Source organism: Coturnix japonica, chromosome 6 (assembly GCF_001577835.2).
Source record: "Coturnix japonica isolate 7356 chromosome 6, Coturnix japonica 2.1, whole genome shotgun sequence".
Classification (NCBI taxonomy): domain Eukaryota; kingdom Metazoa; phylum Chordata; class Aves; order Galliformes; family Phasianidae; genus Coturnix; species Coturnix japonica.
Window position 1 is genome coordinate 5,279,679 of NC_029521.1, and position 22,917 is coordinate 5,302,595.

Consider the following 22,917-nt stretch of genomic DNA (forward strand, 5'->3'; position numbering starts at 1 on the left):
TCATTTCTGGATGGTTTAATCTTAGCAAAGGTGAAACCAATAATATCTTTGAGATTGTTTGGTGGAAAGCACTGAAAAGATTGCAGAGAACACTGGATCAGCCAGGCACTCAGACTAGCGTGAGACTATAACCTACCCTGCTATGGAGGCAAAACAACAGAGCAGTGCTTTGTGGTGCTCTTCGAGATGACTGGCAATTTTATTTACTTCACTTCAGGCATCTCTTTTCATTATTGTGTTCTAATAGCTCACATATAAATGTAGTGGAAATTTTAGGTACAGAAAACTGTACGTGCACAGAAATAAACCATGAACATTTAATGGCAACGTTTCTCAGTGTGACGCTTCTCCCAAACGAACCCGCCAGGATGTAAATCAGCAAAGATTCTGCTTCTGCTCCCAGGAAGAAGAGCTTCTCATGGAGACCCCCTCCCTGATGCTCAAGCACCACAAAGCATTTCCCTGTCCTACTGCAGGAAACAGTCTTATGACTGAGAAGATTCATCTGAGATGTCAGGACTTTGTCTCTTAAACACAAACGCAGTTTTCAGTGAAGTTGCATTGCTTCCAAAGCAGCCCGACTCCGCTGCTAACAGAAAGTCTCAGAAGGAAAACCCAACCCAGACACAGGTTTATGGTTACAGCAGCACTGGATTACAGCTCTACTTACAGCGCAATTCTTCCTCGGAACAAACAGCACACCTATGAGAATTCAAACATGACAACCTTGAGATCAAAGTGAGCTCAATTGCATCTATATGAAAAAAAACACAGAAATATCCAGTGCCACATTCTAGTAATACAGAGAGAACTTGTTTTCGGATAAAACAAATATATTTGATAATTTAAGATTAAAACCATTTTCCATATCCATCAGTACTCAGGCACATAAAAAAAAACTAAACAAAACCAACAACAGGTAGCTTTACAGTCAAGATGGGAAGAGAAAGATGAGACTAAATATATTCAATTGCAACCTCTTACAAGTAGAGGTCTGTCACAGACAGCAGTTGACCCCACTCAAATACTCTACCTGCAAACCCTCCTGCCTTTAGGTCTGTGTTGCCTACCTGCTCTGCCAACTAAGACCTCAGCCTCAGAAATTCTCTTGACAAGCTGCACATATGCTAGTGGGACCAGGTTTAATACAAAACTGCCTTCTGCCATCACACTCTTTGGGTTTTGCTTTATAGTCATTTATACTATATACAGTTGATAAATCAAAAGCTAATTAAGGAGACTTGTGGCCATTTATGCAACTGTGTTAGATAAGGCAGACAGGTACCATACAAAAAGAGGACATGAGTCCTCCTTTGTCTCATCTTTCCTTTTGTCCACGTTTCTACCTGTCACCAAAGCCTGTCCAAGTTTGTTCTTTTGGTAAAATTAGCTGATCCACATTAGCAGTGAGCCCAGGAAGGCAGGAGCTATTTAAGACACGTAGAGCCTAAGGCCACTTAATAAGGAAAGGCGTGCCTGCCCCCTCTGCAACAGCAGGAAGCATCTTCTGGAACCAGCCAGACCAATGAAGACGACGGTGGGGTTTTACTTTTTCTTTCAGCTTCTGAAATAAATCAGCACAGCCTCCCTGTCCTGCGGTCTGGGGAAGTTTGCTCCACTGTCAGAGATTGCAAAGGAAACTAAGTGTTTCTAGCAGTAAAAACAACCCTGCAACCCCTCAGCCATCACTCTGAGCACTTCACATCCTTCCACTTGTTTATTGAGAAAGCTCTCACAGATCATCTTCCTAATCCTGCTCTCAATACAGGCCTGCAGTTCTGGTAGTACATTCATGCTACCGCATTGTAGTAGGGTCAAGTTTCAACACTGCTGTAAAATCAAAGGCAAAGTTGCCCTTTAGCCCCATTATGCTCTAAGCATTTCACATTGTCTGTTCATAATCAGCAGTTTTAAACACGTTCTTTGACAGAGCCCACACCAGACAGCCATGTAACAAGCCAAACGTGACATCTGCAGAAAATGAAGCATAATTACAAGTTAAGCTCCATTCTGGCACCATGATTTCCTTCTCACCACTGCTTTCTAAGTGGAACCCTATCCAGACAGACAACTTTCAAACCTCTCAGAACCACCTGCTGAATGTGTCTTTTCCTGAACAGCCTCATACATTCTGTGCGTCAGTTTAGCTTCATACTCAACAAGAGGGTACACACACATCACAGGACAAAAAATCCCAACTATGACTATTTAGTAAATTATGCACTGTAGTGATTAAAACAAGACAAGCCCCAGAAAAAATAAACAAGCCTGATGTATAAACTACACTGGAAATTCTTCAGTGACACGACAATGAATTTGTGGTTTTTCCCCCAATTACAAGCGAGCAGAGGATATGTCAGACATTCATTGCGCAACTTCTACTGTCCACTCTACGCCTCCTTCCTCTTGATGATCAGAGGCCCAACGTTGTCACCAGTTTCGTCGTTGTGCTGTGTGTGAGAGCCATCACACAGCGGGAACTGAAAAAGAAAGAATAAACACAGATTAAGCACATATCAAGAACACTCACAGTCAGAATTAACAACCGACACTCCAAGTTCAATGGAACATCTTACTAAATCCACAAGAAGCTTGTTAAAAAACAAAGCCACTCGACTCCACCACATTTGGTGTTCCAGCCTCAGGTCAGCATGGTAAAAATGCAGGTTACAGCTGAAGGTCAGCTTGGACTATCCAGAGTTTCTTGCTCTCAACACTCCATCTTCCTGAGCCACAGCCAGAACTGAGTGCAGTTACAGAAGTCAAGTGAGCTGAGGAAATGTAACACAATTAGATCCTAAGCTTTTTCCCCACGCTCCAGTTTCTCTTAGCGTGTAACAAGTGAAAGTACAGCTTTCCTAGCTAATCTCTTACTTAAGAGAGACGCTGACAGATAAGTCCCACCGCCAGACAGCTAGAGTAGCAGGCCTGACATATGTCATCTGACATAGCCAGCTTATCTCACCAATACTCAAGTCCATTTGCAAAAGCTGGATTCTACATCAGGATTCTGACCTGACAATGGAAATAAAACACACTTCCTGCTGACAGTTATTCATCGGGGTCTTGTAAGGGTAATATTAAGGAAGTAATTCAAAGAAATGTTTGTTCCATCAACAAAACTGGAACAACCCGGTCAGAGCAAGACCCAGAGGGACTCCTTTAACCAGCTGTAACTGCCCAGGTCCTGGACTGCTCAAATCTATTCTGCTCCCAGACAGCTCTTTTCATATGCAGGAGCCAAAGGACATTCTGTGAAGCAAAGAGTTAGATCAGAGCCTACCACTTCTCAAGGATGTGTTTTCAGGGCTCTGTGCCCTTTTTGCAGAGGAAGCTCTAGAGACAGTCGCATGTATCACACCAGTATTTGTATTCACTTTCTATTTTGTTCGCTCTGGAATAGTCGGAATCTAAGTTGGCTATTACTCAGATTGTGCCCTTAGAGCATCAATATTCCCTCACAGTCACCACCAAATCAACTCTGACATTCTGGTGGTTCCACTATTCACTGACCAGTCATAGCCCTTGATTAAGATTAATGCCCAGTCACCCATGCTTAGCTAGAAAAGATTTCCAAGCATCGCAAGAAAGGAATATCCTGAAGACAACATACTAGTGAGAAAGAACAGTTCTGAGTACTAAAAATAAAGGCATATGCCTGCAGGGTAGGGTGGAAGCAGAGGGAGTGGTGAGAGTTTTGTTTTTCCACAGTTACAAAATGTCAAAACCCATGCTATAAATGGCAGGTGAATTTTCTAAATTAAGAACCCCCAGATTTTGGAGAACAGGCACGTAAGCTGATTCACACAGGAACTTCACTGTCAAATCAGTGATTAGTGACTCAGTGAGTAGGTACAGACAGGCACTTGGCAGAAATTAAACCCTAATATGTAGGATACTCATCAGCTTCTCACCCAGATGTTCCTGGGCCAGCTGTTTCTCCATACACCACCACAGTCTATCTGCCTTTGCAGAAGCACCTACCCAGCTTACAGTAGGCACATCTCACATGGCCCAAGAAGGCAGGCCCGCAGTCCAGCTGCAGCAACATCACTTGAAATTTGCAGGTGACAAAAAAGTGGAATTCATAGTCATTAGCTTGCATCGAGGTGTCTTTAACAGCTACCAACTCGGACAGCTTTGCATCCTCTGGGTCGGCTGGTGTCTAAACCACCAGCTCCCAGAGGATGGAACACCAGGCACAAAAAAGCAAGCCACATACAACACAAAAAACGCTGCTTTTTTATTTAGGGCATCTACTTGGTCACCTTCAAGTCTGCAGCTGGGCCTGACACAGCATGTTTATCCTTGTTTAAGACACAGCAGGCTAGCAACGGCGGTCAAAGCTCAAGCCCTGAGGGAATTGCCCAGTGGTCTGGACAGCTCAGTTTATTTCCCTTGACACCAAACAAGTTTGCTTCTTCTGATGCTCTGCAGCAGTACTCAGCCTGCAGCCTGGGGACTAACACTGCTCTGGAAGACACACAGATTGAAGATAATTACAAATAAACCAATTAAGACGCCCCCCCACCCCCCTTCTCGATCAAAAGCTTAAAAAAAACAACACAGAACAGATGCTGTGCATAATGTTACAGGTTCCATTAACAGCCTCGTGCCTCCGATCAGGCTCAGTCTGCTGAGACAAACTTACACAGTCAAATAACACACATTCTAAGAACAGGCTCCTTATATGATATCCCTCATCTACTTCCTTTTAGCATGAGATTACATGCTAACAACAACACCCCTCAATACATGGCAAAAGACACTTGATCAGATTCTGATTTCACTCCAAAAAGATAGTATCAAACAATAGCTGGAATAACAGCAAGAGCTGCAGTGCAAACCCTACATCCAGACATCCCTTCTATTTTCTACAGAGGAGGCAATTAAGTATAAATACCAAGGGTCAAGTGACATTTATTTTGTCACAAGTACTGAAGAAGGTGCCTACGGTATTTTAACCTGGATTAAACTCCCGTTCAGATACTACCACCAACTGCAAATATTAATGCAGCTTTTTTCCTCCACCCTTCTCTGTTCTGAAGCTGTGGCACTTAGAGCAGCTTCCAATTCTAGCTCTCAGTTGAGATTTAACCCACACATTAGCACCTCAACTTAAAAACAGCTTTTAAATGCATGCCAGTTGTAAACAGACTACTCTCTCTGCCTTCTCTCATTACAGAACCCAGAACTAGCACTACACATGTATTAAGTAGCTCTCAATGGCGTGAAAGGTTAGACTTAAAGCTGATCATAACAGTGTTTCTGAAAGGTCAGATATCACACTTAACACTAAAGCGAAGCAACCGAGGCACGTTCACATGCAAACAAGCTGGACAAACCCATATCGAGGTCGGACCCTTAATTTCTCATTGAAACTCATAGTTTCAATGGCTTTTCTGTAGGGCTACCCCCAAAACCGTGGGTTGCAAAGACAAATGCTTTAAGTCCATCTGCTTAGATTCTTCCGTGACTTAGATGACCTCCATCACCACTGGAAACAAATCTGCTGCTGTACTCCTTTGTGTGGCAAAAGGCAGTTCTCTATGGTACACAGCAATACTGCTACAATAAAAGCAGGACAGCACCATTACCACATGCACAAGCAACACTCCACTCAAACCAATTTTGTATTCTCCCTGTCCACGTGATTTAGCAGTGAGCTCAAGCATGTCAAGTGACTATTTGACACCAGCTCTGGTATACAAAAAAACCTGTTAATGCTTTGCTTTTACCCACACAAATTAGCAGCAAGGAATCTTCTAAATGACACAGTAAGCTTCCAGCTTCCCCCAGTAAAAGGTACTGAAGGTCCTCTCAAGACCGTGGTTCCTGGGCTCTCCTTCATCTATCAACAGACCAATCATTTTGGATCAACCACAGTGGCAAAATGGAACCTGATATTTGTCTGTAGAGCAGCTGGACTCTCAAGTGAAACTGCTTCTTCACAGCCACAGGAACATTGTTTTAGCTATCAGTGCTGATCCGAAGGTTTCACTCTGCATAAACCTACATAGCTTTAAGGACTGAAATACTGCTACATCTCACTGCAGAATAGCTGAAGTGAAAAGAAGCTGGTTTCTGCTAAATGAAGCACTAAGATGGTTTTATTGCAAAATGAATAAGTTCTCCAATGCTGTTGATGTGCACGGCTCTCTTACCTTCTTAGATCTCCAACAACGGCAGTACACGGCCTTGTCTCCCAGATCTTCCATATCAAACGCATGGACTACCTTGGGGTTATCCTTCTGGATATGGAGATTCACCATTGCCTTGCAGCATTTGTCTTTAGAGAGAAATTTTCTGTATGCTAGATACCCAATGGCAGCTGCTCCAGCAGCTAAAGAGACCGCAGCAATCCATTCAACTACAACAAGAGGGAAAGAAACCTCAGTTTATTGACCACAATATCGTAATCAAACCAATCCCAGCAGTGACTCCGCACTCAAGACAACACCTCTAACAATCCAAGAGATCTTTCTGTTCTGCAGGTCAAACACAGCATTTCAGAACAATATCGCTCAGCACATTAAACTACAAGCAAAAAAAGCCTGTTTAGAGTTTCAGTTTTAGGAAGGTCACTAAAGACAAACACACAGCATCAGCAACACAAACAGATCCCTCCAGGGCATGGGCACTGAATAACTCTTTCATACAATACACGCTGTAACCAAAGTAAAGAGATGTTTGGCAATGGGGAAATTATTTAATGCATTAACATAGCACAAGAGTAAGAAATTCCAAGGAACTTGGATTAAAAGCCTGTTGTAGTGGTATAGGAAAGAACACGGATCCAGAAGGATTATACTTAATGGCACAAATTCAGCCACGTTATGTCCCAGCTATATAAAAGACAATTACCATTACAACCACCGCTACCTCCCACCTGTATTTTCACGCCCCCCAGGCAGAGCGCAGACCAGGCCGCTCCTCCCTCACTAAGCTCACAAGAACCGCATTAATTCCCTCAGGCTTAGAACTTGTTGATCCCTACCCCCTTAAACACGGCGGCCCTTTATGTAGCGCCTCACGGCCCGCTCCCCTCACAGCCAGCAGCGAAAGGCCCACGGAGCCGGAGGCCCTGAGGGCGCCGCCGCCATTTTGCCGGCAGGGTTTACCGTGCGGGGCGGCTCTCCCTCCTCTCCCCCTCAGCCCCACACAGCCCCACAGCCCTACCCACCCCGCACGGCGCCATTCTGCCCCAGCCCCATGGCTCCCGTTCCGCAGAGGACACACACAGCTCCGCAGGGCGCACGCGCCGCAGCCCGCCCCTTCTAAAGGCCGTGAAGGCAGCGAGGGGAGGAGCTCCGCAGGGCCGCACCTCCAGGCCGCGAGGGGGCGGCGGTGGCCGCGTCGCCCATCCGGTGCCCCGCGGACACGGACACAAAGCGCCCGCCGCCCGCCCCGCCCCTCGCTGTTACTTCCCGTTCCGCCGGCGCGTGCGGATGCCGTTATCCGCCCGCCCCACCTCCCGGCCCTCCCCCGCCGCGCTCCTCGCTGCCGTCTCCCTGCGCTCCCATGGCGCTGAAGCGGATACAGAAAGTGAGTGGGGGCTGTGGGGCCGCTGTGGGGCTGCAGCCGCCGGGAGGGCCGCTGTGCTGTTGTCTCCGTCAGGTTGGGGGGGGAAGGACGGGTTTGTCGCTCGCTCTCCCTGCCCTGAGGGGAGCGAATATAGCGTGCGGAGGGATATTGCGGCCGTAGGACTCGTGTCGGTGTGTCGGCACGTTGTGTCGCGACAGATGGCAGCAGTAGTGTGGCATTACGACGTGGGGTCTGTCGTGGTAAGGCTTACAAAGCAAAGGTGTATCCCTGAGTCCCTCCGTGCGGATAAAATGGCACCCGTTGCTGTACATCGATGCCTGCTGATGTACAGCCTCTCTATTCCAAGGAGACCGAGGGGACGGGGGGTGTTTGTGCAGTGCTGACGTTGGGGCAGCTCTGCTGGCACAGGCTGCTCTTCATCACTGCCAGAAATACACAGCTAACGGTGGTGGCCGTGTTGGAAAACAGCGTTTTGTAGCCGAGGATTTGCTCTATCAAGCAGCACCGTTGTGCTTTTTGTATCTTGTGATTTCCATGGATATAAACGGGAGGCATTACTTTCGGAGCAAGCTCCACCTCACGCTCTGTCGTGCCTCTATGCGATATGGTGATGCTTTGCGCTTTCTTGGCTTTGGATTTTCTCGCTTTTTCTTCAAGTCCTGCATTTGGAAGAGGGGGATTGTTCCGAATACCTTATTTTTGTCCCATTAAGATGAACAGACAAAGCAAGTGGGAGGTCTGGTGGTGTTGTGGTGTCAGAATGGTGGCATCTATGGAGGTAGCACAACTGCAGAACTTGAGTCTTAGTGTCTTACGTCATATAGGACTGATACCTAAACAGTCCAGCTGCTCTGATCTGTGTCATTACTGCCTTCTTTCACTGGTCTGCTTTGAAGGACTCCATAAAGGACACCCTGTGGACTTGAGAGCTGTACACGAATAATGGAAGGCAGCGAAAGAACAACCCGCTGCTTGGTGGGTGTTGTTTATTCTGGATGTTAGCAATTATTTTACTTACTTAGAGATTTTGAAACCAGCAGCATCTTCTCTGACACATTTGCAGACTGGTTTGATAATAGCTGTTGTTTTCCATCTTGTCAGCATAGTGCTTGATTGTTTTTCTCCAGCCACTCAGTAAGAATGGAGGCATTCCAATGCTCAGATATGCCGTTGAACTAAATGTCTGTTTGTTTCAGCATGTGTTTCATATGCATAGATGGGTGGGACGTGCCAGCTTACATCTTCATGTTGAAAATAACTTGGCTTCTTGTTGAGCTGCATCTTCCTTTGGGTTAATACAGGAGAAGAGGTGGATGTGAGCACTTAGTAGGAAGTACAGTGCATTGTGTAGCTGAGAAACTTCCAAACCTTGCTTTTAAATAATGGTGTGGGGGAAAAGCTCTGGATGTGGTTTCATGTATCTTAAAGAATTAAAATAGCTTCTAGTGATGCTGCTCATGGTCTATTTCTGGCTCCTGATAGCCTGCAGGCTTGCTTAGCAGTAAAAATGAGGAATATTTTTAGGTCTCTCTTATTAGTACTCCCGCTTACTGAGTTTCCATAGGTACCATGCTTAAAACATCCATCTCCCTGTTGTCAAAGTATCCAATCTCATTCCAGTGGCTTTGGAGGAGACAATATCTAACTGTGTTTAATGTGGCACATAACAGCTTGAGCAGCTGCGCTGTCCTCACCAGCTTCACAATTCTTTAGTGCAATATTTTATTTAATTCAGTATTTCTTTCAGTGCTTGAGAGGATTAGAAGACTTAGTGTCCTATCAGTGTCCTCAGCTTAGTTGTCTTCTCTATCCGAGTTGATTATGGTCCTATTGGGGTAGAGCATGGTGTGTGCTGGAGCATGTTGGTGTCAGTATGTTATTTCTTGAGAGGAAAGCCTGGCATGAGTTGGGTCTGTTAGGGTGTGGAAGTTTGGTCCAACTGTTTTTCACAGCTATAAAAGCTTTCTTAATGTCTGAACATGACCTTCACTTAAAACATTGGGTTGAAGAGTGACTTGTCTTCATCATGGTTGGAAAATAACATGATTGGATTGATCTAGGTCTTAGCAAGCTGTGGTTAGAAGCATGCTTTTATTGTGGACGGTTGACAGTGTCTTTAGCCTAAACAAGTTGGAAATGTACACCTTCCTAGCTCCTACCAGTTAGGAAGTACAAGTGTTGGTATGAATCAATGAACTAGTCTTGAAGGTCTTGATAAAAGCATCCAACAAGAGTCACATATAATTGCTCTAAGATGGAATTCTTGGGTTTTGAGATGTCCCTTTTGGCCATCGGTCTTGTGCAGATTGCTGTCTTAATCTTGTGTTTTTCATGCAAACTCGGTGTTCTCTTGTTGGACCTTGTGTTGCAAGTCAGAGCAGACAGTGGCAGGAGCTGCCCATGGAGTCTGGTGATGCGTTGGAAACTTGAGACTTGTTGACTTCTTGTGCAGGCAGTGACTTGGTTACCCTTCTCTGTGCTGTTCCTTCATGAAATTTGAATCCAGATCAAAAAGCAGCTGCACTTGTACAGGATTCTGCTCTTGGTGCTTAGGCTGAGCCTACGCGGGGTGCTGCTTCTCATACAGCTTAGGATTCCCCCAGAGCAGTGAAGCTGGGGGCTGGCAATTCACCCTGTAGTTGTTTGAGTATAGCAGACAACTCCCTTGTTTTCAGTCCCATAGTTGAAGGAGTGACTTAGTGAGGCTGTAACATAACTACATAGCTTCAAAACGTTATAGGCCTACTTAATAAAACCTTAGTGTCTTCATTTTGAAGTGATGACGCTGTGTGCTGTCTGCTTGTGTGTTTAATTGCCAATATTTGTGTGTTACTTACAGGAACTGAGTGATCTGCAGCGAGACCCCCCAGCCCACTGTTCTGCTGGACCTGTTGGAGATGACTGTAAGCTCCTCCTGGGACGTTGCCATGGCTCATCTTATGTCAGTTAAGAAAAAGCTTACAAAAGTTCTCATTCTTTTATCTTTTTGACTTGCAGTGTTTCATTGGCAAGCCACTATTATGGGACCTGTAAGTATTATAACTCATTCCCCCTTAAAAACTAGACTTGTTGCCGTTTACGTTACGGAAGTGGTCGTTTGGCTTTCTATTAACATGGCAGTCAAATTCAGCTGTGCTGTGTGCTGACTAATGATTTGGGGCTTACACTGTTGTTTCTGGTAGTCTAATACTAATTTCTTCTTTTAACTGATCAAAAAAGTCTTTCTTTTTCTGCCTGAAATTAGGGATGCTTAATCGGTCAACTGCAATGCTCGAATTAGTTGAAAGATCTTTTTGAAGATGGTTCCAATTCTGAAAGATACAGCCATCTGAAAGGAGAAAGAGTTATGTAATGCAACGTTGAAGTTGCTAACTGTAAACAAGATTGGTGTTGTGCAAGATTGGGGGCTTTTAGGATATAGCAGGGGGTGTGAAGCGGCTCTGGCAAAACTGGCTTTTGGGAACTCTAAGCCAAGAGAACTTGCGGTTTCTGTGTGAGAAAGATGTCCTCAATCTGAAGAAAACCTCTGAAAGATGCAATCTATGATTCACGACACAAGAGGAGGCGACAGCTTAAGAACAGAACGTTCTAAAGGAAAATGAGCGAGGGTGTGAGCAAGAAGAATGAATGAAAACACCACCTGAGAGAAAGGGTGCTTACAAATAGCACGGCAAGAAGCTGGTATTCCTGGTGTTTTTCCTTTGGATGCAGTGACTCTGGAGGAAAAAAAGCTTTTGGATCTGATAGAGAGCTGGAAAACTGAGACAGTACTTAATCCAGTGAGATGCAGTGGTGGAGGAAAGTGAAATTGTGACTCATTTGGGACTATTTCTGTATTTCCATCACAGTTGTGCTGAAGCAGTGGAAAGATCAGTGAGTGTTTTGTCAGTGGCGGGCTAGAGTCTGTTGTGATGGCACAGCAGGAGCTCTGGTGATCGTGAAAAGCTTTTCTATAGGTAGTAATACTTCTGCCTTTGTTCTTTAACCGCTGTGCTCCTTCACATACCCAGTCATTGTGCTCTTGGCCTTCTGCACTATTTAAAGGTGAACAGCAGAACAGCAAAGAATATCCAAGAATATAGGGCTACAAAAAGCTTTGCCACCAGTATTTGTAAGTCTGTCCTGAATGACCCAAGTAAGGGAAATGCTAGCATTGAAGTTCTAACTTAAATTGTTATGATTTTCTTTTAGTTCCCAACTTACTTCATATATCCTGTAGTGGAAAATGTTGTCTTTACTTAAGGTTCCTCAGATTTCTGTAGTTGAGAATAAGGGTGAGCAACTCTTGCCAGGCTTTTTCAGCCATAACTATTAGCACGTTATCCTTTGTCTCAATAACGTCCTTTATGTCTTCTGAGGGGCTGAGAGAAGCACAGGGCTAAAACTTAGTTTCAGAATTCACACGTGACATGGGTAAATAGGATAACCTCTTTTCCTGTCTGTGGGCATCAACCATTTTATATACCTTACCTACTAAACAGTGTGACCTCACTTCACCTCTGTTGCTGAACTTGTCTGATCTTCTCTTATTTTAACTTTGACAAATCAACTTAGTATGCATGCAAGCAGCCATTTCAAGCCTAATTTTAGGTACAGCGGCAGTCTCTTCTGATGTTACTTAACACTGGCTTCTTAACTGCACTATATATAGGCTGCCTTACATTGTGACGCTGTCTGCATTTTGAATGCAAAAGGAGACATGTCATAGTCTTTGTCTTTGTGGGTTTTTATCTTCTACTTGTCTCTAGAATGGCTTTTTTTTTTTGTTGACTTTTAAGGTGTGAACATTATATTTAAAAAGGAAAAAAAAAAAAGCCTGCGTTTGCTCCCATCAAACAACCCACAGGGTTCTTCCTCAGCTTTGCTGAGGCTGGATTCCTCTCTTGCTGTTTTGGGCTTCTCAAGCAATTAGAGAGATTTTCAGGTTTTCTTCTTCCCTTAATTTGAACTTGAAGCAGTGCTCTCTGTCATTTAGCATTGAGGCTTCTTTTTCCAACTCTTCTAGACAAAAATAAGAATGAAAAGATCTCTTCAAAGGATGACTACAACAAAGTTATTTCTATCTATTAACTGTGTGCAGCCTGGCCGTAAACCTGTGCACATGTTCTCTAACAAAATGCATGTTCACAGATTTGTGCAGGTCACAAAGATGTTGTGTGTTTTAAAACTCCCTGATGTCACCATGATCAACTGAATTATGTTGGAAAATCCTACTCTTTGCATCTGCAAAGAGAAACCACTTCTTGAGGTGAGTATATTTGTAGCTTAATGATGGAGGAAGATCCTGACTGTACAGAGTATACAGGACTGTGTACTGGGGATAAAAGAAGGTTTTCTGCTGTACTCATTGCTTTGGGAGGTTCTCTGCCATCTGAAGAGAAGCTCCAGAATAGCTGAAATGTATTAATAGCTTTTTGTCTGTTTGTTTTCCAGCCTGATAGCGCGTATCAAGGGGGAGTGTTTTTTCTCACAGTACACTTTCCAACGGACTATCCTTTCAAACCTCCAAAGGTAAGAACTTGGTCTGCAGGCTGAAGCAGTTCTTACATCAGAGCTTTGTGTCTGTGTCCTTGCTGTTTGGGGCTCGCTTCTGTAAGAAAGATAAGGACAGAGTGCATGTACAATGGATGAACAGACAGGACTGAATCCTGAAACTGATCGTAATGATAAAATGCACGACTTTACAATGGATTGTGTTGGGTATGGAAGATCTAATATGACTCGAACTGAAGAGTGTCAGTGTAGTAAACAATTTGATGTTGCAACTTTTACTTTGTTTCATTCCAGATTGCTTTTACAACAAAAATCTACCATCCAAACATAAACAGTAATGGGAGTATTTGTCTTGATATCCTGAGGTCGCAGTGGTCACCAGCTCTGACTGTATCTAAAGGTAAGCTCACAGATGTGCTAATGGAGATTTAGCATTGCACACGCTAGTGTTTTTTCCTTTGTATTGCTGCACTGTCCTACGAGGCCAGTGGGACCTCATTGATCCTGAGTGTCCCAAAAGGGACTAGTTCTATTGGAATCCTTGTTATGAACCAGTATCTTTGCCCAGCCTATTTGGAGTGTCACATTGTATCATGTGTTACATATATAACAAGGAAACGTTCTAAAGCAAGTTGTAGGGAGATGGAGTACAACTAGTCTGAAGTGCAGCTTCTCTGTTACAGCTGGCTGTGCATGCAGAACTGAGGAGAAATCTGTAAACAAAGCTGTAAAACCAAAGGAATCTGAACATAAATGGGAAAAACAGGGTACTGGCATGTAGGGGGGCCTCTTTACTTATGGAGTTTTCAAGATGGCTTTTGGTTGCTTGAGCGTACTTGCGTAGGCAGGGATCTTAATCACACCAGATTTTAACAAGAAATAAATGGTTCTGACTGGCATTCCTCTAAGATGAACTTTAAGATGCAGCTGTTGTCTAAGTCATTGCTAAGAGCTGTATTCTATATTCCTGAGCAGGACTGCTGTCTGAAAGCTTCATACTTGTGTATTTCCTTTCCAGTCTTCCTTTCTTCATTTTGTGTACTGGTCTACATAAAGGACTGCAGAAACCAAGTGAACTAACTTGCTTAATTTGGTGTCTCTTTTATTTAGTTTTATTGTCCATATGCTCCTTACTTTGTGATCCTAATCCAGATGATCCTCTAGTACCGGATATTGCACAGATCTACAAGTCAGACAAGGAAAAGTGAGTATAACACAGATGTATTTGTGTGGTACTTGCAGATGGTGATTGGCTACAGCAGCCTGTCCATTTCCTTGAAAAATCCCTTTAGAGATATCTAATGGTAGAGTATTGGCTATTGAAATATTGACAGCATCTATTAGTAAAATAGCAGGAATCTGTAGGCATACACAACTGTTAGATATTTTTTTGCATAAAACCATCATACTGTTGTATGTTGTATGATGTTATTGAGGCTTGCTATTTGTGCAACGCTCCTATGGAGGGTTTTGAAGTGCTGTGATCTGGCTGCCTGCCTGGCTGAACCCCCACAAGATCAGATAACCGATGTAAAGGTCGCTTGCAAATCCAGGGCTTTGGCACTCCTGGAGTTGTGTTTCAGAGCCCTGTGTTCACAGGGTGGCTTCTTCAAGCACTGCAGCTTGAAGTAGTGACATCTGTAGATAGCCAGTCAAGTGATTCATCCATTTCTTAAGAGTTCATAGCAATTGCAGGTGGCAAGAAGCTCAAGCCCTGTATAGTGCAGACTAGACTGTGTGGTTTCTAAAGGTTCTATGGAGAAAATAATCCTTGTGAGGCAAAAGTTTTACAAACAGATCCAGTCCAGTTTACAAAGAGTGAAATAACCTGCCTGCGGGAGTTCCGTGATATCAACAAATATTTCTTACCTTGTAGAATACATTTGGGTACCTGTGGGTTATCTTTAGTGCTGAGTTACTGAAGATCTCTTGCAATGTATGCAAGTAGCCTATTGATTATTGCACGTCTTCATCAAGATCTAACAGCTCTTCACTGTAATGCCTTCTTTCCGCACATACAGATACAACAGACACGCGAGAGAATGGACTCAGAAATATGCAATGTAAACTTGTGAAGACTTTTTCATACACCACAGAGTACTGTAAATTCTAGTGTGTTTTTTTCAAACTTAGAAGGAAACGGAGCACAGCCGACTGTTGGAACGTCCCATCGAGCCCCTTGAATGTTTTCTTTTTCCACCCATGTAAGTGTGTTTCTGGAGCAAGGGAAAACTTCCAAAAATAACCTTATGACTGTGACGAGAGTATTTATCCTCTTTGTATGCTTTGCAGAAGACATTTATTATGGTTTTTAAGAGTTGGACATCTGCATCTTCAGACTGCGAGATCCTTAATGCAGTTGTAAAGCAGCCAAATTATTTTTGCTGGAGAGAAGTAGCCGTTTTTAAGTGATGATACTGTATGTGTGTCTTTAAGATATACGATCTGTTTCATAGGTGTGTTTGGATTTCCTTTTGCTAGTTCACATCTATAATTTGTATTTTTAATTGTATAGACTAAATATATTTTATTTACGGTGTAAGTCATTTCATTCTAGACTGACTTTCTCGTGCACGGTATTGACAACATACAACTGCTGGTGATGAAGGGATATCCTGCCCGCTCTGGGGTGTTCTAAAGACTGACTGCAGACTTCTTAAAACCTAAAATGCTCTTTGCACTGTAATTCTTGGTATGATTACGGACAGACACATGGTTTTGATTCTGTTGCATACTTGACTTAATTTTATTGCAATGTGAACTAATTGCACTGCTGTGTAGAAAAGATATGTAACCTTTTTGTTGCGTTTCACGACTGATTTTTGACACGTGGGCAGCATAACACGCAGACCTTTTACAAATCTAAATGTAGCCTTTTCCATATAAATAAAAATGGATTTTCTACTAGCTGTCCTGGCTGTTGGCTTGTTTCTTTCCCTTTTTCAATGCATGTACTAAGTGTGCTTCACTGTAATCAATGTTGGGTGGCCACTTCAAGGCAGGAGGGAAGGGGGCACGGTAGGAGCTTTGGTTCTGCCTGCAGGATCCTGCTGGCGTTACATCTGTGCTGTACCGATGAACTGTGAGCTGAGCTCCATGGGGAGCAGCTCTGCTCACTGATGGAATGTTTCGCGTTGCTATGAAAGCAGCGCTTTGTTGCAGGGGGCTCTGCGCTCACATTGCCTGCTGGCAGAGCTCGTTTCTTCCGCTCTCGGTTCCGTCCAGCCTCGTACCTTACGTACAACCGGTCTCCGATCCTCCCCAGCCCCTTGGGGTCACCTTGTGGCCCCGTGTGGCGGCTCCTCCCCTGTTGTGGGCGGTGCGGCCTCCTCCATCCCGTGGTTCCCCGCGGCGGCGGGCGGGCTGCGGCATGGCGGCGGCGCTGGCGCTGCTGGGCCGGGCTGCGGGCCTCGCCAACGGAGCGCGGCGGCTGCTCGGGTAAGGAGGAACGGGACGGGACGGGACGGGATGCGGCTCCCCTCGATATCGATATCGATACTGACTGTTGGTGCTGCCCGCAGGGTTTGCGGTGTTGGACGCGCGGCGGAGGCGGGCTGTTGTCGGGCCATGAGCTCGGCCGAGCGCCCGAAGCGTCCCCTCAGCGCATATTTCCGCTTCCTGAGGGACAAGCAGCCGCAGTTCCGCCAGCAGAACCCAGGTAGGGCGGCGAGGGGCTGGGTTTTACTAGCGGCTGGGTTTTCCTCGAGGAAAACTGACTGAAAACACTGTGTGCTGTCTGTTGTGCAGGACTGAACAGCTTGGAGCTGGTGAAGAAGCTGGCAGGTGTGTGGAGGGAGCTGCCGGCCTCGCAGAAGCAGGTGAGTGCCCATGGCTGTGTGGACAGAACTTGAGGCTGCTTCTCTTGCTACCACAGACCTGGATTTTGGAAGTACTGGCCTTTCAGCCTTGTCCTGTGACCTTGTTTGTTGTTATAGGGAGTTAAGTTGCGCTAAGGGTGGCGGTTTCAAATAGTGGTGTAAGCAGCTCCACAAATACGGCTGCCGTTTGTTGCTGTAAGTGCCAGTTGTAGCCAATTAGTGACTGTTTTGCCTGAGCAGACCTAAATTTGATGTGGCAGGCTGCAAACTAATATTATACATTAGTTTGTGGTTGTTATGTTGTTGAACTGGTAGGTTAGAAGTGTCGGCTTCTAACATTCAACTGCGTGGATTTGAGAATGCAAGGCACCGTGCTTAGCTGGATGTTAAGGCTGATGGTTACGTTGTAGGTTTATGAGGAGGCGAGGAAGACAGACTGGCGAAAATACGAAGAGCAATTGGCTGCGTACAAAGCACAGCTGACTCCAGCCCAGGCTGCAGCTTTGAAAGAAGAAAGGAGAAAACGCCTGGCGAAAAGAAGATCCTTCAGGATAAAGAGAGTAAGTGCTTTCAAGGTAACCCACAGCACCCCATGCTATCAGGCTTAGCTGAAGTAAGAGTCAGTCCGTCTGTACTTGTTGTATGAGTTATGAGCACTGATGTGAAGTTTGGCTTGTGGTGAAGGTGTGTCGGATGGATTGAATCGCTTGTACTGTTTTTAAAGGAACTGACTGTGCTTGGAAAACCAAAAAGACCTCGAAGTGGCTTCAACATTTTTGTATCAGAAAACTTTCAGCAGAGCAAAGGACTTTCACCTACGGTAAGCAAGTCAGGAAGGGTTTCTTTGGGTAGTATTGACGTGTGGTTGTGAGAGCTGTCTTAAAAAATATGGTGAGAATCACACAGAATCACAGAATGACCCGGGTTGGAAGGGACCTCAAGGATCATGTAGTTCCAACCCCCTGCCTGGCAGGGCCACCAAACATACACATCATTTACTAGATCATGTTGCCCAGGGCCCCGTCCAACCTGGTCTTGAACACCTCCAAGGACGGGGCATCCACAACCTCCCTGGGCAGCCTGTTCCAGGGCCTAACCACTCTCCTAGTGAAGAACTTCCCCCTAACATCATAACCATCACATTCAGATGTCTCTTAGATTCTGTTGCTTTCCAAGTAATACTTTGAACTAATCTTTCAGTGTCTGAATGTTCCTAGGATCAAGTGGGGGGTTGGTGTCTGTGTTGTTGGTGTTGTTTAGGGTGTCTATGCCAGTATCAGCTGTAAAGTATCTAAAATGATGCCCAGCAAGCTGTCAGACCATGTCTTCAATTATTTACCAATGTCAAAGAGTGTGGGGCAATAAGCCTTTGTGACTTGACTTGCTTTTTTACACTGGTTTACAGCTGGCTTTCAACTGTAACCCTCTCTGATGTCTGGCATTCAAATAACGTTGACATATTCAATATCCCACAGGCAAAGCTGAAGCAGTTATTTGAAACGTGGCAAAATCTATCCGCTTCTCAAAAGCAGGTATGTCTGCGGCTTCTAATGATGCACAGTAAAAGCAGTTTTGCATGTAAGTTATTAGATTTATCTCGGGTGTGACTCCCCCATCTCCTGAGCACCCTGTTCCAATACCTCCCCACTCTTTTTCCTAAGACAAGCCTTTCTTTCAGCCCTACCTGCAGCTCGCTCAAGACGATAAGGTTCGGTATCAGAATGAAATGAAATCGTGGGAGGCAAAAATGATTGAGCTTGGACGCGAAGACCTGATACGTTCCAGAGAGCAGCGGCCGAAAAAGAAGACTGACACCAACACTGCCCGGGGAGGCTCCAAAGCTAAGCTACATGAAAGCCTGGCCAAACTGAAGCTGAAAAAGCCTGAAGAATAAACGGTTCTGTATGTAATGTCTTTATCCTGCTGTGCTAATGCTGCAGTCAGGGTGAGGACTGAAGGCTGCAAAACCCTCAAGGCGCCGGAGAGATTGGAAAGGAGGGTGATGGGGGAAGAGAATGGGGTGTCAATTGGATCTGATTGAATCATGGCAGGTGTATAAACTGAGCTGTGTAATGAGAATCAGGTAATCAAGCTGTGAATGGTGGCACTCACCGACATCAGCAGAGCTCTCCTACTATGGTAGATAGCTTTTGTAACAGGCTTTTTTTTAATGAAAGCAAGATTATTCTACTATATTACCACTTCTGTAACTAGGAGCTGAGATACTGCTGTTTTATTCCCTCCATGGTAGTGATAGACAAGGGAAGCATTTCAAATGTGACGTGCCGACTTGTGGTTTGGTCTTTTTTTTGTATGTATCACTGCGTGTATACCACTTCCATGGTGTTTCATTAAAGCCCATATGAATTTTGTACAAATAAGCCTCCGTTGGACTGTTTATTATGCTGGGCCATAAGTGTTGGGTATCCCTTTAAGAGGAGGGTACCGCCCGCCCCGCCTCGCGCATGCGCCGGGTCGGTTGGCGGGCTGCGGGATGGGGCTGCTGCAGGACTGCCAGGCCGCGTTCGGCGCCGCCGACCTGTACGGGGCGCTGGGGGTGCGCAGGGAGGCCTCGCCCGAGGAGATCCGCCGGGCCTATCACCGAGCATCGCTCCGCGTACACCCCGACCGCGCCGAGCCCGAAAACAAAGAGGAGGCGACGAGGCGCTTCCAGGTGAGTGCGGGGCGGGCGGGCGGTTGGATGACTGACTGACTGACTGACTGACTGACCGCCTGACTGACTGACTGACCGAGTGACCGACCGTCCCCACAGATCCTGGGCAAGGCCTACGCTGTGCTGAGCGATGCGGAGCTGCGCGCTGTGTACGACGAGCAGGGCACGGTGGATGAGGAGGGAGAAGCGCTGCGAGCTGAGCGGGACTGGCAGGAGTATTGGAGGCTGCTGTTTAAGAAGGTGAGAGCTCAGTGCTGCTCTGTGCTGCTTTATGACACACAATCTGCTTTTTGCTGTGTTGTGAACAAGTCACATAACTCGCTTGTGTGCTCTCTTTGCTTCAGATCACCATCAAAGATATTCAGGACTTTGAGAAGAGCTACAAGGATTCAGAGCAAGAGCTAGCGGATATTAAATCGGCCTACATGGATTTTGAGGGTGACATGGACAGGATAATGGAGTCGGTGCTGTGCGTGGACTACACGGATGAGCCGAGAGTGAGGGAGATCATAGAAAAAGCCATTGATGCAGGAGAACTCCCTTCCTACAAAGCTTTTGTGAAAGAGTCCAAGCAGAAGAAGACAGCAAGGAAGAGGCGGGTGGGTACCAAGCAGGGACCAAAAGGAAGCACTGCACACAATGAGCTTCTAACCTCCCTTGGTGGAAGCTAATTCAGACACATAGGACGTATATTTGCCTTAGGGCTGCAGATCTGCTCAGTACCTTCCACTTCCATGCTTTATCGCCTTTATTTTCCACCTCTCTCCCCTCTCCATAACTATTGCTTGCACCAATCCTGATCAAATGGTTGAGAGGTTTCAAGTAGTATCAGGCTGTTGCTTATACCTTCTTTTTTCTGTTTCAGCATTATCCACAGTAACTATTACAGCTCAGGATGTCCCTTCATTCAGTTACAAAGCTACAGTCACAAGCTGGGAGTACAGAGGGGAAATACAATTTGCTTGCTTAGCTGTGAAATGACAGCCCGGGCTAAATTCTCTCCAACTTAATTTTTGGTTAATTTGTTTTTTTAAGTTTTGATACTTTGTACCCTGTACATAACAGTAACCTTCAACTGATAGAAAATAGAATGGCTACTACCGCAAAAACCAAGTGTGGGTGTGGGGAACAAGGATGGGAATGGACATCTGATGGTGTTCAGCGCTGCCCAACAGTGAGGAGCTGCCCCACTACCCAACTGGCTCTCTGTGATTATTTCATTTGTGGCCAAACTTGGAAACTGGTTTTTCTTGTGGTTCTTAATGTATCAATGCAGAGGTTAAGTGTTCAGTAACTCTTCTAAGCCATCCAGATGCAAAATACCTTCCTAAAGGCTGATTTCCTACTCCAGGCTGAAAAAGAAGCTAAGGAGGCCGAAGAGAGCAGAAAAGAACTGGGCCTCGGTGATGGAGAAGATGACTTGAAAGCTCTGATTCAAGTAAGGCCTTAAGCATCCATTGAAGATAGTTGCGTTCCTGGCTTAAAACCGTGTTATCCCTGAGCATCTTTACACGTAGCATCTTGGCAGCTCTTCTTACACAAAATCTTCCTGATGTTGGGGAGTGACCTTAATGCTGATGGTGTACTTCAGTTAATATTCAGAGTATGGTATGCATTTTGTTACCTGTATCTTTTCTTAACAAAGTGAGTTATTATGATATGTTCATTTTTACCTCATATACAATCAAAATCTCTTAACTGTTCTAGTTTGAGGCAGTTGGACAAAGAGTGTTAATGCTTATTTCTTTTTGAGGGATACCACAAGGATATAAAACTTGATCAGTCTCACTAGTCTCCTTTGTGTTTTGGGCAATGAGGAAGGAAATACCCTGTTTAGGTTCTGTTTTTCAGTCTTGCCTTTCTTAATGTCCAGTGGGCTTAAAATAGGATGTTGAAATGAAATCATTCCTCAGATGGTACTACTTTTGGGTCTAAAAAAGCCATATGTTGTGTGTTTTCAATGCTCATCTTTACCTCTGTCTCAATACTTCACAGGAGTTTAGAGCCTGGAGTATAAAGTAGGCGTTGACTTGACAGAACTCGACCTTCCATAGCCTGTGTTCCATACTGAATATATTCCAGAGTTGGAAGTAGCTCTAACTTCATTAGAGTGTTCTGTATCGAGCAGTAATAAAGGTTTGCCTTATTTTGTTTTTCTTCCCCCAGAGCAGAAATAAAGACCGAAAAAAGGCAATGGATGACTTTTTGGCCCAGATGGAAGCAAAATATGGGAGTCAGGCTAAAAAGGGAGGAAAGAAGACCGCAGCCAAGAAAGGAAAGAAATAAAGGACTGTGTATGCTGAAGTGTCAGGTATCATTGCAGTTGGGAACATGTGGATTTGGGAGAGTTTCGGAGTTTCTCTGGACTGCTGGTTCAGAGTGTGAGTGCATCAACTTGCTGTGATGCAGAATGCATTGTGAGCAAGGAAGACAAAGCGTTCTAGCGCTACTGTTTGAAGTCCTTTGGTTGCTTTTTAGTTAAGGTCAAACCAATTCTTGGCTAATAGTTTTGTTACAGTAAGGAAGCGCTGAGATGCCTGGGATGGCTGCCTCTATGTTCAACTCGTGCTGAATCATGTTCAGGACTATCAGTACTGCTAAGGGTGAAACAATGCGATCCCGCACCTCTCAGAGCCTTTGCCACTCGTTCCTGTGGCTTCTGAGTTACAAACCTTATCCTTTTGTTGTTCACGCCTTTCTTTTCTAACCAGTCTTTCAGAGATGTCACTGTTTCTATAAAAACTTTTAAAAACAGAAGATTTAATAAATGGTTTTGCAGAACTTGGTGCTCTTTTACTCCCCCACCCCCTCTATGTTAAGTAATCACCCAGAACACACTGATCCACTAATTATCTTCTGAGTGTTATTAATCTAATAATGTGTTTTCTCCCTTGCGCCTCTACTGTGGGTGTGTTAGCAGCTTCACCCACTAATGAGCTGTTCAGGGCAGCTGTGCTTTGTGGGCTGCCCTGTCTCCCTCACAAGGTCGGGGGCTTTGTTTGGCGGTGTATGTGATCTAATTCTGCCAGGTCATTCCACCTACAGAACAAGTGTGATCGGGTCACATTCAGCTCCAGGTTTCTTTTAGTGCAGTCTAAGCAGGGCCCGCAAGATGGCAGCACAGGACAGCAGTACATTAGGCAATAGCCTCAAGGTCGCTTAAAAACAAGGAGGAGTGGTAGATCCGTGCAATAACCAGCCTAGAGATTTTATTGTTGGTTTTGTGTTTAGATTTTTTTGCTAATAACCACGTGGGCATTAGTGTAAGCAATATCAGAGATAAACTAAAACATATGGCAGTAGTTGCAGCGCTCATTTTAGGGGAGAAGTTTTTTTTTTAGTAAAGATTAGAAATATCTATTCCAGAATCCTAAGTGACTTCCAAGA

General features: G+C 44.9%; 4 protein-coding genes across 7 annotated transcripts; 3 read left to right on the forward strand and 1 right to left on the reverse strand.

Moving 5' to 3' along the window:
• On the reverse strand, positions 1 to 7,328 carry CISD1 (CDGSH iron sulfur domain 1). The gene is made up of 3 exons (XM_015866195.2): positions 7,184 to 7,328; positions 6,165 to 6,370; positions 1 to 2,480 (listed from the first exon to the last, which is right to left on the reverse strand). The coding sequence occupies exons 1-3, from the start codon at positions 7,212 to 7,214 to the stop codon at positions 2,391 to 2,393; spliced, it is 327 nt and encodes a 108-aa protein (XP_015721681.1). The 5' UTR covers positions 7,215 to 7,328; the 3' UTR covers positions 1 to 2,390.
• An 85-nt stretch (positions 7,329 to 7,413) lies between these two features.
• Positions 7,414 to 15,823, forward strand: UBE2D1 (ubiquitin conjugating enzyme E2 D1). 4 transcript variants are annotated; one of them, XM_015866192.2, is made up of 8 exons: positions 7,477 to 7,545; positions 10,385 to 10,448; positions 10,543 to 10,574; positions 12,676 to 12,793; positions 12,979 to 13,056; positions 13,333 to 13,438; positions 14,149 to 14,242; positions 15,060 to 15,823. In XM_015866192.2, the coding sequence occupies exons 4-8, from the start codon at positions 12,743 to 12,745 to the stop codon at positions 15,103 to 15,105; spliced, it is 375 nt and encodes a 124-aa protein (XP_015721678.1). In that variant the 5' UTR covers positions 7,477 to 7,545; positions 10,385 to 10,448; positions 10,543 to 10,574; positions 12,676 to 12,742; the 3' UTR covers positions 15,106 to 15,823. The 4 variants fall into 4 exon arrangements, with proteins under 4 accessions (XP_015721677.1, XP_015721678.1, XP_015721679.1 ...); XM_015866191.2 differs by lacking the exon at positions 12,676 to 12,793 and having other exon boundaries at positions 7,414 to 7,545; XM_015866193.2 differs by having other exon boundaries at positions 7,504 to 7,545; positions 10,385 to 10,574.
• A 547-nt stretch (positions 15,824 to 16,370) lies between these two features.
• On the forward strand, positions 16,371 to 19,234 carry TFAM (transcription factor A, mitochondrial). The gene is made up of 7 exons (XM_015866188.1): positions 16,371 to 16,476; positions 16,560 to 16,696; positions 16,786 to 16,856; positions 17,267 to 17,416; positions 17,581 to 17,676; positions 18,332 to 18,388; positions 18,535 to 19,234. The coding sequence occupies exons 1-7, from the start codon at positions 16,409 to 16,411 to the stop codon at positions 18,748 to 18,750; spliced, it is 795 nt and encodes a 264-aa protein (XP_015721674.1). The 5' UTR covers positions 16,371 to 16,408; the 3' UTR covers positions 18,751 to 19,234.
• A 78-nt stretch (positions 19,235 to 19,312) lies between these two features.
• Positions 19,313 to 22,311, forward strand: DNAJC9 (DnaJ heat shock protein family (Hsp40) member C9). Its single transcript, XM_015866189.1, has 5 exons — positions 19,313 to 19,530; positions 19,630 to 19,770; positions 19,875 to 20,129; positions 20,882 to 20,968; positions 21,697 to 22,311. The coding sequence occupies exons 1-5, from the start codon at positions 19,351 to 19,353 to the stop codon at positions 21,814 to 21,816; spliced, it is 783 nt and encodes a 260-aa protein (XP_015721675.1). The 5' UTR covers positions 19,313 to 19,350; the 3' UTR covers positions 21,817 to 22,311.
• Positions 22,312 to 22,917: the final 606 nt, after the last annotated feature.

Coding starts and splice junctions, on each gene's coding strand:
- CISD1 (XM_015866195.2), bottom strand. CDS start 7,214: ATGGGGCTGGGGCAGAATGGCGCCGTGCGGG. Junction 6,371..7,183: donor GCAGAATGGCGCCGTGCGGG/GTGGGTAGGGCT, acceptor CTCTTGTTGTAG/TTGAATGGATTGCTGCGGTC. Junction 2,481..6,164: donor GTTGTTGGAGATCTAAGAAG/GTAAGAGAGCCG, acceptor TTTCTTTTTCAG/TTCCCGCTGTGTGATGGCTC.
- UBE2D1 (XM_015866190.2), top strand. CDS start 8,488: ATGGAAGGCAGCGAAAGAACAACCCGCTGCTTG. Junction 13,439..14,148: donor AGCTCTGACTGTATCTAAAG/GTAAGCTCACAG, acceptor TCTTTTATTTAG/TTTTATTGTCCATATGCTCC. Junction 14,243..15,059: donor TACAAGTCAGACAAGGAAAA/GTGAGTATAACA, acceptor CCGCACATACAG/ATACAACAGACACGCGAGAG.
- TFAM (XM_015866188.1), top strand. CDS start 16,409: ATGGCGGCGGCGCTGGCGCTGCTGGGCCGGGCTGCGGGCCTCGCCAAC. Junction 16,477..16,559: donor GGAGCGCGGCGGCTGCTCGG/GTAAGGAGGAAC, acceptor TGCTGCCCGCAG/GGTTTGCGGTGTTGGACGCG. Junction 18,389..18,534: donor TATCCGCTTCTCAAAAGCAG/GTATGTCTGCGG, acceptor CCTTTCTTTCAG/CCCTACCTGCAGCTCGCTCA.
- DNAJC9 (XM_015866189.1), top strand. CDS start 19,351: ATGGGGCTGCTGCAGGACTGCCAGGCCGCGTTCGGCGCCGCCGACCTG. Junction 19,531..19,629: donor AGGCGACGAGGCGCTTCCAG/GTGAGTGCGGGG, acceptor CCGTCCCCACAG/ATCCTGGGCAAGGCCTACGC. Junction 20,969..21,696: donor ACTTGAAAGCTCTGATTCAA/GTAAGGCCTTAA, acceptor TTCTTCCCCCAG/AGCAGAAATAAAGACCGAAA.